At 38.2% G+C, this 11992-nt stretch overlaps 1 protein-coding gene across 6 annotated transcripts in view; it reads right to left on the bottom strand.

Annotated features, from left to right (window-relative positions):
• Positions 1 to 11992, bottom strand: part of LOC118262624 (carcinine transporter-like) — a 284870-nt gene that overhangs the window by 237463 nt on the left and 35415 nt on the right. For 2 of the 6 annotated variants that reach the window (XR_007705812.1, XR_007705811.1), the window contains exons 2-13: positions 11599 to 11828; positions 9733 to 9916; positions 9132 to 9261; positions 7643 to 7771; positions 6946 to 7138; positions 6190 to 6295; positions 5271 to 5503; positions 4646 to 4725; positions 3997 to 4172; positions 3298 to 3452; positions 2390 to 2463; positions 1272 to 1999 (exon numbers count right to left, since the gene is read on the bottom strand). Coding sequence is in view for 4 of the 6 variants with exons in the window: in XM_050697693.1 (XP_050553650.1) it covers positions 1989 to 1999; positions 2390 to 2463; positions 3298 to 3452; positions 3997 to 4172; positions 4646 to 4725; positions 5271 to 5503; positions 6190 to 6295; positions 6946 to 7138; positions 7643 to 7771; positions 9132 to 9261; positions 9733 to 9916; positions 11599 to 11828 (1701 nt within the window). In the remaining 2 variants the exon portion in view is untranslated. Of the gene's footprint in view, positions 1 to 11; positions 2000 to 2389; positions 2464 to 3297; positions 3453 to 3996; positions 4173 to 4645; positions 4726 to 5270; positions 5504 to 6189; positions 6296 to 6945; positions 7139 to 7642; positions 7772 to 9131; positions 9262 to 9732; positions 9917 to 11598; positions 11829 to 11992 lie in introns of those variants that run through there. The other 4 variants (XM_050697693.1, XM_050697692.1, XM_035574143.2 and 1 more) reach the window with 2 other exon arrangements.

Below are 11992 nucleotides of genomic sequence, written 5' to 3'. Positions count from 1 at the left end.
ATACAAAATAATAAAATGATAATGTATACTTTTAATAAAAGTATTGTACAACTTTGTTCATCTTATTATATTTATTTATACAATTATTCAGACTTATTCTAATAATTATAACTTACTATCTTATTGAATTACACTTATGATAATACAAATTTTTAATCTGTAATTGAAGGAAGCCATGTTTACCATAAACAAGACTTTATGTTTTAACATTTTTAAATCTAGACGAAAAATAAATATCTCATTCGATTTTCAAATTATCTTCAGATAATATGTTTTATTCATAAACTTTATTTTAATTGATATCTAAAGTATCACAGTTGGTAACTGTTTATTCTATATTCCTACTCTGTTGAGCTACAAACCTTAATTTCTATTTAAAAGTTAATTATTATCGAAGCTTGTTCAATGCTTGGAATATAATACAAATCAAATAAAGAATGTTAAGCAGTAAAACTAAACATTTGATCGAAACATACATAAAAAATAAATATAGGAAATAAAAATATTCGCCTATGGGCCAAAATAAAAAAGATATTTGGAAGCTCATTTTGAAAAGTTTTTCCAATTAAAATTCACCAAATAAATATAAGTTTAAATAAAAATTACTACTTTCCTTACTTATTGAATTATTTATTATTACAGAATACTTATTTTGCGAGCAAAACACTAATGAAGTCATAAAATTAACACGAACACAGAAATAGGCACATGTTGGAACAATCAGGCACTCTTATATAATAATATTAAAGCGATATCTAATTGCACTGTATAAGACAACCTTTGTTTTAGTTAATATTAATAGATGTGATACACTTAACTTGCACCACGAATTAACGAAGAGTCGACTGTATTTAAATATTTTTATATGGATATCTATCTACTTCATCTAATGCTCGTACAATGTAGGTACATATTCACATGCAATTATTATTAAACAAATATTTATTTTGAAGTCAGAAATGTAATTTATTTATCGATATGTGTTATAGATTTATTAGTGTCATAGAACGGAGGCAATAGTGTATCAAAGTACTTTAAACCTTATAACGTTTAATTTACGTTTCAAATTGTAATAACCTGTCCATATTCGATGTAGATATTTGTCCATAAACTCCTATATTTCACTTTCGTATCACTTTAACCCTTCGTATGTTTGGAATGTGGATCCACACGAGACACAATGTGTTTTCTATTGTCTTATATACGGCATACGAGGGGTTAAATAATGTTTTATGTACACAAATACACCACAAATACAATGTTTTATGTACCTAAAAACCACCCCGTTCCTACTCCTGCTTTTAGAGCCGGAGCCCCGGTAAACCCGCTAGGTAGTCCGCAGCTCCGAGGTCAGCTTATATTGGTTCATTCATTTCACATCTTGATGTATAGTTGTCTATACCTATCTACATTCTTCTGTCACCACTTCAGTCCAAGGCAAACTAATCACAAAATCTCGATACGATTTTCAAAATTACAAAAATATTCTGAAAATCGTCTACCTACCATTAATTAAAGGTTTAACTAACTACTTATTCTAAAAGAAAGCACCTTTAAGTACATCAGTGGGATTACCACGAAGCAAATACAAAGAGGAGATGTCATAACTGGATTTCCCTTTAACATAATGCGTGACACTTTACGGGGAGCGCTGGACTTTATAAACCACGCCCCTATTTTCCATCTAGCGGTCCCATACTACAAAAACGTTGCCAATTGTCCACATTTCAATGTGTCACTTTCTGAGCGCTTACAACCTATCTACACATTTTTACTAATATCATTGGGTAGGGCCGATTTTTTGTGTCACTGCACAATCACATTATGGCATTTCTTCTATATACTTGCTTCATGGAGATAACCCTTGAGAATGCTTGGAGCAATGTCTATTATCTTTAGATCCCATAATACCCGTAATTAATAGTTATAACGTTACGTAATAAGAGCCTTTTGTTTTTCGTTCTTCCATTCCATTTCTTCGCCGTCATCTACTGCTTTTCTGTAAACAGAGTAATCTTAATATTAATATTGTAATTTAAACATAACCGACTTTGGTAGTCTCGACATTTATAACGACAAAAATTAGTCGCTAAGTCGTGATTTTTTTTAAAAGACTTTTGATCTCATATTTTTGTAACAAAGTAGACAATCTATTTATGAAACTTTCTGTTGACCGATCTTTGTCGTTATAAATATTGTTTAGCTATAGTAAACCAATGATTCAAATAAGTTGAATTGGTGAAAGACGGTCCTTGCTCGTCCACAAGTCAAAAAAACATTGATGAAGGCTGAAAAGAATAATATATTAAACAGAAGTAGCTCGTATCACCATCTAAATAAGACTGCATTTACCTAAATAAATAATAATGCTACATTGTTCATTTCTTACCTACATCACCAGAACGGAAAATAGTCTTGAGTTTACGCAATACGCCTTTGGTAAAGCCACAGGCCTTGAAAGAACTAGAAACGAAAAAATAGAAGGAAATGTCACGTCGAGGAAGAAATAAAGATAAGAGTAGCAATGGAAAAAGGAAGCAAGTTGGTAGATCAATCCACATAAATGACAAAACGGACAAACTCACAAACACAGACCCAAAAAGCCGAAAACTCATGCTCCGTTCTCTATAAAGTAAGCGCCAACCCTAGTGTGGAAACGTAGACGAAGAAGCACGAAGATCACCCTATCAGCCATCTTAATTATAGTAATAGACAAAAATGCTAAACCAGTTTAACAATTCAACCTTTCATGTAGACAAATTAAATGGAGATCGAGTCGAATAACGAGAGATCAAACACACCCAGGCCTGATACAATAGTTGAATGAATGAATAGTCGAGCATATTACATAAAGCAGCCCACTGTAGCTGTAACCACCTTATATGTAGATACTACGAAACCAACCTAGTTTACCATTACTTAGAAACTAAGAACAATACAGTTGACACAAAAAAGAAAAGGTACAAAAAAATGACAAAAGCTTTCCCAACAAATAAACAAGCGATTTCGGTTCATACAATATCACAATGCTATATTATAAATCTTTTTATTATAATTTTCGTGAGATATACTACATTCATTAGTATATTATCGGCTTACTCACATAACGGTTTGACGAGGAACTCGACTAGTTTCAAGCCATGCTAGAGGCTCATATTGATGAGCAGCATTCCGCGACACACGACGCGGCGATTGTCGCGCTGCTACTCAGTAGTCAAACAGTTACGTGAGTAAGCCGATAACATATTAAAAATATTCTTATATCCATACGAATAAGGTAGGTATTAAAATATTTACCCGCATAATGACTGTTCCTGTACTAGACGCTCTCCGTCCGCCATAGTCTGTGGCATGGGCCTGCCCTTGGTCTCAGGCAGTACGAAGCTGATACCCGACCCTATTACCGATATGATACAGAGGATCAACAGCGGTAGGAGAGTCCATATTCTTTCCTGTAAATTAAAATAAGAGTAAATTAAATACCAGTTAAAACTTACTATTACTTCCCATATAGGGTCGTGAAGGACAGACGTGATCTACTTTGCAAGGATAATTCAAATTTTGGAATGAGTGATCCAAAATGTCTGCCTCGTTGGCCGAGTGGTTGCAAGTGCGACTGCCGGGCAAGGGGTCTCGGGTTCGATTCCCGGGTCGGGCGAAATATTACTGGGCTTTTTTCGGTTTTTCGAAAATTTCTCAGTGGTAGCACGGAGTCTGAAAATGTGCCCGGTATATGGCAATAGGCTCACCACCTGTTACATGGGATTTACAATATACATAAATGGTGAAATGTGGGTGTACATTGGCATTACGTGCCATAATGTGCAGTGTGCACCTCTGCCTACCCCTTCGGGGATTAAAGGCGTGACGTATGTATGTATGTAGATCCAAAATTAAAGATTTAGATCTATTCCCGGCAGGACTATCGTCGATTTTAGTTTTTTTCTAGAAGTAATACTAGAATACAAAGAAAGTGGATAAAGCAGTAAAACTCACAGAATACACGATGTACGGCGAGAGTATAGAGATGACGTAGCCGCTCATGTGCAGCGTGGCGGAGCCCGAGGCGCGCACCGCCGTGGGCAGCAGCTCCGTGGCCCACTGGATCACCGCGTTGTACGACATGTTCATGAAGAACCGCGCCATTATCGCCATCGACGCCTGAGGAATGCCTGTTCACACACCAGAGAAGGCTTATAAATGATAAATGATATTTATTTCTGTAAATAGGTTATAAAATAACACTTTTACACGTCAATATTTCAAATAGCTAGATGAGGCCGGCTTTTCCTATCCGACTACTCTGAGAAAAAATGCTGAAACAAACTCAGAGGTTACGAAACAGCTTCTTTTTTGGTATCCCATATTGATTATATTTTATGGAGTTTCTTGCTCGTTCTTCTCCATCGGAATCTACACTTTGGAATTAGCAAATAGCTTCACTAGAGGACTGACCGACAGACAGACGTTATTAATATTATTATATTTGCTTTGACGTTCAAAAGTGCCTTTGACTTTGACTTTATTTCTAAACTCCCAGTTTCACAAAAGATAACATGTTTGGAGCGTTTTATCCCCATAAGAATCGTATTGAAAATCGAAAATTATACATTTTAATATGTAAATAAAAGTGTGAGAAACAAACCTTTTGGCACTATCATAGCAACGCCAATAAGTATAGCTGCAATAGCCAATGGCCCGGCTGTGAGATTTCTACGGCCCCACCTGAAAATTAACAAAATATAGCTTATAGTTTTAAATAAACCTTAGTTTCAGATATGTCAGAAATTCATCTATAGATTTTAACTTGAACTTTATTACAAAATGGCTAGGGCTTAAATTCTATTCAATTCACGACTTAACGATACAATTTTGGCGTTACTAATATCGACACTACCGATCTTGGTTACTCAGCCTAATTTTTGTTTTAATTCTAAGGGTCAGTTCATATTTGACGTAAAATACGTCGAGCGTATCATCGGTCGTACTGACGTATCATCGGTTGAGTGTGAACGGTAAATTTATTGTTTTTCTATACATTTGTCTGTTCTGGCGTTACGCGACCGACGCATGTTCCGTCAAATATGAACCAACCCTAATCCATTTACTGCCGTACTCAGAGACATTTAACGATTACTTAAACTGTTCTTTAGTAACGATTTTGTTCCGAAAACTTTTGCTAGTTTTGCTGCTGCTACTTTTGCTAAGGACTGGGTTAAGTATTAACCATTAAATGACTGAGTACGGCGGTTAGTTTATAAAGTTCTCACCTATCTAGCACGATAGCTAACAGAGTGACGGAAGGAATCTCCGTGGCTGATGTCAAGGTGAAGCTGATGAAGAAGTCCAGTCCGAAAGCATCGGACATTCGAACCAGCCCGTCGAAGATCACGGAACAGCTCATGTAGACTATCAGCATGAGAGTCATCGTCAGCCGGAGGGGCGCACTCTTCAGTAGAACCAGGAGTGACTCTTTGCTGTCCTTAGTTTGGTTTGATGCCATCTGTGGGGTGGTAATGATGTTTATTAATTATCTGAGTTTCAAACTAAAATCAAAGGACAATGAACTACCTTTTTTTTTGGTGACGAGGGATACCTTCAAAAGGCGCCTAGCTTTTCGGGGATTAAAGACTAGCGAGTGTGGGATTTTTACCTCTCTAAAACCACACCGGTGGCCACCCTCAACACCTGTAACGAGTCCTCTTATTAAACCTGCTCCGGAGCCCCATGGTGCAACGCCTGTTACAGCACATCCCTAGGGAGACGTGTGTCTCCCATGAGTCTTGCTGTGCAAGTTGCACGGCAGCACGTGACCACTGTGCCGCCGTCTTCCCTGAGGTCAATGGGTGGGCGCCTAGAATCCCCACTCTATGCCAGTACCATGCTAGTATGCTAGTACCATGAACTACCTGAATCTTTTATCTTTTTTATCCTTTAAAAAAAGGATTTTCTCCTGTTTACAAACATACAATTTCACATACAAATGCCGCCTAGATCCGGAACAACAATCTGTGGATCACACAAAGAGTTGTTTCATTTCAGCGGGAATCGAAAACGGCATGACGTTACAAAGAAGACAGTAGGGATCATCATCATCATCATCAGCCGAGAGCCGTCTACTGTTGAACAAAGGCCTCCCCGAAAAGATAAAGTAATACAGTAGCGATAAAAGAAAGGATAACAACGTACGATAAATTCATCCATCACATCGTCTGGGACCTTCGTGCCGTTGACTTTCTCGAACTTCCTGAGGACCTCCACCGCCTGGTTGACGCGGCCGCGACTCACGTACCATCTGTAATGTGGAGAATAATAATGTAAAATAGACCTACCATGTTAACTGTAAGAGTTAAATTGCTTTGTTGGTAGAGCACAAGCGGGACTATCGAGCAAGATACTGTTAGAAAGTTTTCCGGAGGCGGGCAAAGTATTCTGAAAAGTGCCCCCTTTAGAGCTGTAGGCTGATTCTCCATTACGTAATATTGATAACAAAAATATTATAAAAACTGTTACAAAAACAACCAGTCTAAAAAAGACATACTAAATTAATTATTATGTTATCGGCTAACTCACGTAACTATTAGACGAGGAACTCAAAATCATGTGTCGCGGAATGCTGCTCATGAAAATTAGCCACTAGCATGGCTTGAAACTAGTAGAGTTCCTCGTCAAACAGTTACATGAATAAGTCGATGACATGATAATTATATCAGTCTAAAAATACTATTTTTAACTAGCTACTTCCGCGCGGTTTCACCCGCATTGCTCGGTTCCTATTGATCGTCGCGTGATGATTTATAGCCTATAACCTTCCTCGATAAATGCGCTATCCAACACAAAAAGAATTATTCAAATCGGACCAGTAGTTCCTTAGCGCGTTCAAACAAACAAACAAACTCTTCAGCTTTAATATTAAGTATAGATTTGTTTTTCCGTCAAACTTACCTCACACTCTCTGGTAGGACAAAAGGCGCGAATACGACTAGTAACATCGGCAGCGAGGTGACCCAGAGAAGCATTCTCCAGTCGCCGATCCAGAGAGCTAACCAGGGAAGGCAGAGGCATCCCATGCCGAAGTACAGCGCGATAGACATGTTGGCCACCACCGTACGGTAACGAGATCCCACGTATTCAATCACTGTAAACAAATACATGGTTAAAAAAAACATAATAGACTTAGGTAGTAGATGTAGGTGTTCTGTACTGTATTTTTTGGGGAAATTGGGAAAATTATCCAAGACCTTGTGTGAGGCAAGTGAGAGTGTCAGACTTTTACCGACTAAATCCACCCAATCCTACTCCTGCTCTTCGAGCGGGAGCCCCGTTAAACCCGCTACTCGCTAGGTAGCCGCTAGCTAGCTCGCTAGTAGGAGCTTTCTGAAGTGTGTTAGATCACGCCTGGATCACATAAGTAGGTAGGTAGGGGTAATCTCCATTTAGTAACCTAAATCATAACTCAACATTTAAGATATCCACAAAGGCTGGTGAATGTTAAGGTAGAGAGTAAAGAGTGCTTGAGTAAAACCAAGAACTGAAGATTGACCTCAGTAGTGCACTATTGGAGACTGGGGAACTGTACTGAGTTCCATAAGTCAGCACGCTCACTTTTTCTTTGTATTATAATGACATAAATTAGACTTACCTAGAATGTAAACCATCATGAACACATTGTCGAAGGACATGCCCACCAGGAACCGGCAGAGAGTGAAGTCCCACACTCCCTTCGTGAAGATTGTAGCTATGCCGCCGATGCCACCGATCAGGTTGGCCGCTGGAACAGTCAATATTTAGTAATATTTTCCAACTTACTTGGGTTGGACTGGACCCACATTGTCAATTAACTTACTTATCATATGTGCCTTATTCTAATAAAGAATTTAAAGACAAATTTCCTCTAACAGTTTATTATACAAGTTCTTTAAATTAAATAAAAATTGCTGTTTGGCCACATAAGCCTACTGTAAACTGTGCGATTTCAAGAGTCTCTCTGTGGCTCGAAACTAGTAGAGCTTTTCTCTATTAATTTTAATTTAATTTTGTTTCACGATAGTTATTATAATAGCTGTTTAAACTTCTAAATACCTAAACAAATCGCATCGTTTCGCGTCGCATCGCATGTATAGGTACATACTACAGAGAGTCACGGGTTGCACCCATAATGCAAACTTCTTTCTATACAAAACGTAATAAAAACCAAGGAATTCCCACAGCACGTATGAAAAATACACACATATTAGGAAATACAAACACCAATTAGGTATAATTACTTATTTAGTTATTTATTATCAGACATTTAGGTCAACAGATGTTATTTGAGTTAAGACACTCATTAAATTAAATTGTCATTTGGTATCAAATAATATCCTTCAATGTTTTTTTTTTAAATCGTTGCCCCACATGAGTATTTTCTTCTGTGTCGTGGGTGCGTTTACAAACATACAATTTCACATGCACATGACACCCAGACCCGAAACAACAAGCGAGCGGGAATCGTACTCGCTACACGTTGCACGGCAGCCAGTTGCCCAGTCACCGCGCCAACCATGCAGTAAAATTCAGTCAGTCAATGTTGTCATGTTTAAGACTCTGGGTAATCCCAAAATAAATTTAAATTGTATGAAAATGTGATCAGTAGGTAGACATTCAATGTGTTGTTGTTTCCCACAGACAAATGACTAACTTCTTAATTAAACCACATGTTGACAATTGCGGACCACAATGTGTTTAATCACACACATCTGTCGCCGATGAGACAGTACCTACACAAGCTGATTTTTTGATAAACCATTGTCATGATAAAGTTAAATATTTATCTGTGATTCTTTATTTGTGTGTGTTTGTGTAGAAACCTCGTGACTGTATTTTTGTCCTATTAGGTAATAAATTTTTACTTTCCATCGTTACTGTTTACGCGGGAGCCGTAAGGAATAATTAATTAATTATACAGAATTAAGAGAGGCCGTGTAGTAGCGCTTTCTGATCTTTTAAGCTGCAATTTCTAAATCACTTGATAACCGTGGCAAAGGAATCTCTTTGTCATACTCTCATAGGTAATCACCTATGACGAAGACTAGAGGCCTCAGTCAAAAGCTAAGGTGATAAAAGATTAAAATAAAATCAATGTTACTCACCCATAACAGCTGGTACTCTTCCAAAGTGATCAGCCAGCCAGCCCAGGATAAGGCCGCCCATGAAGGCTCCGGCGAAGAACACAGCCTGAGCCATCGGCACGTTCTGAGCATGCTCGCATACCCAGCCTCTCTGGAAACAAAAGCAGCAAAATTAAATGTAAGGACAGTCTGATTAGAAAGAGGAGATTTTAAGATTGTTTTGGCGTCAAGATTAAAGCTGTTTTAATTGGGACATTGCCAAATATTGGTGCAGTTATAGGTTTAGTACTATACTACACCTACATCCAGAAAGATAACCCATCAAATATATTAGGATACCTCCAGATAGGAAAGATCCTAATATACATACTTGGAGGGTCTGCTCAGCGCTATAATATGGCTTCCTTAACCATTCTCCCCTATCAAATTTTACCCAGTCATATCATAAACTCTCATTTCTTTCATATAATTCATTCATCTATTCTTCTTTCGTCCTCTTATTTTTCCATCTACATTTAAATTCATTTAACTCACGTAAAAATAAACTGACCATTTTTATCAGGTATGATAATCTACAGATAGAGAGATTGTGAAAATTGATCGTAAAAATCATGATCCTTACCTCACTAACAACAGTGGCATAAGGTATATCATTGAGCTCGAAGTCCCAGCCATGTGGGCAGGGTATGGTGGGTGTGCCGGGTGGGGGTGGCGTCATGGTCTCCAGGACTTGGGTCCAGTTCACGTCGTATGTGACGCATCGCTCCCAGTTGCCGGTGGCCGCTCCTGGCGCTGATAGGTTGCGTCTGGAATGGAAATAGAGAACGTTATTTATTGTTTATGGCCGATAAACGAGCAGCGTGGACACCGAAACACCAGAGGCGTTACAAGTGCGTTTCCGGCCTTTTGGGGGTTAGGAATTTAAGGGTTGTTGGGGAATTACGAATTGGTAAGATTGGGAAAGGAGGTAATTCGGCCTCCGGACCTTACTTACACAATGCAAGGGTTGTTCCACGTATTACTTTAAACATTAACAGATTTATTCAGCTCTACGTCATATCTTTTTCCTATGAGGGTTGGGGTTTTTGATTCCATAAGGCAAAAGCTGTAGAGCGCTATACTGACTCACTACGATCCTTACAAACTTCTTTCTCTAGTGAAACAAATACGCTAAAATTTTGACCGCTACACTTATCGGCCGTTATTTGTCATATTCTATTTTTATAACGGAACACTAACAGTCAGTGGGCATTCCGGTATAACTTGTAATTATTTTAATTCCTTGTGTATATAACAAAACAACAATATATCCCGAGCGCGCGCGTGCTTCCATGTGATCAGCTGTTAGCAGCGAGACGTCCGCAGCCGCGTTATTGGAAAACTAGTAACTAGGTATTTTGGAACTTTACTTAACTTTGTTATTGTGATAAAAATAAAACTAATCAGTAAATAAAAAAAAAGTTTCTTGGGAACGTTGTTTGTAATCATGAGTACAATCACGTGTTTAAATATCGTTCACTAATTAATAGTCACCATAATATTTGATCACCAAAATGGCGTTAAGAAAGATTTCAATATCTAATAGAAAATGGCCCTAAAAGAAAAAAACTTTCATTTCTAACTACAAGTAGGTACTTTGTTTATCTGGCACCTAATCTGAAAGTCAGACCGTATCGAGCGGGATAAGCATTTCGTTACATTTATCTGATAACTACACCATTCTGACATTGGATCAGTTTTGATTGACTACTCCAGCATTATTTATCATCACCTATAGGCTTTCATAGGTATTATTTTCATATCTATAGGTATTTACATAAGAACTGTTTTTTACATTTTCACAGCAAATATTTTGTTGTATTTTCTAGACTATAACAAGACTTCTCGTGTCTTTTGTAACTTAAAACCTCATTTTACTAAAGAAAATGGCGCAGGAACAAAACAAAGGTGCGAGGGGTGCACGTGAAAAGCCTACAAGCTTTATTATGAATGGAGACCTTCCAGGGACCCCAAGGCTTAATGTTCTAGGCTTTTCAGGCTACAACGATTGTGTTGTGTTAAGCTTTTATGCCAGTGTCCTTTTAAACCTTTTTGGAAGAAGAGGTCACCCGAGACACCTTTTCATATTTAAAAGTAATAATATGAAACGTAAGGTTACTATTTTTACCTAGCGGGTTACCGGGACTCTGGCTCGAAAAGCAGGAGTAGGAACGAAGTTGGTTTTTAGTCAGTAAGAGTCTGACACTCCCTTTCGACTCGCCCAAAGCGGGGGAGAAGACATTACATTATTTTCCCGCCTCAAAAAAGAGGTTACTATTTGCATTTCGAACATGGCTGCTTTCTTATGTCAAAGTGACAGTTGCGACATTTGCGCGGGAAAGTGTTTATTGAAGCTAGAAAAAAAATAAGATTGAATCACACACCCGTTCAAACCTCCAAAATTCTGTAACCTAAGCATAGACTCTATTTAAGTAGTATAATCACAAACCTGACTTCCATATCCAGATGAGCGAGTTCAGGTATAGCGCACCAGTGGTTCTGTGGCGTGGCAGCTATGAACATCTGCACGAAGTAGACGAACGCGAAGAATATGCCGAAGGGCATCATGACGATGAAGAGGAACTTCTGGTAGCGTCCCATGTCGCCGATGTGGCTGAGCACTGCGTCCAGCGCGTCCGCGTCATTTTTCGACTTTTTCGTGAACTCTTCTTTGGCATCCTGGTAAAGAAAAGTTCACTGTTGTTTGTTAAAATTGAAACGTTATTAGGTCGTCAGAGCTTTTTATGATGGCGATTAAGGGTCGGTTCATGTCATAGACAGAAAATGCGTCGCATATCATCGGTCGCGTAACGCTAGAAGAGACAAAAATAGTTGACCTAACA

This window comes from Spodoptera frugiperda, chromosome 12, assembly GCF_023101765.2.
Source record: "Spodoptera frugiperda isolate SF20-4 chromosome 12, AGI-APGP_CSIRO_Sfru_2.0, whole genome shotgun sequence".
In the NCBI taxonomy this organism is placed as follows: Eukaryota; Metazoa; Arthropoda; class Insecta; order Lepidoptera; family Noctuidae; genus Spodoptera; species Spodoptera frugiperda.
This window is presented reverse-complemented; position numbering and strand designations above follow the sequence as displayed.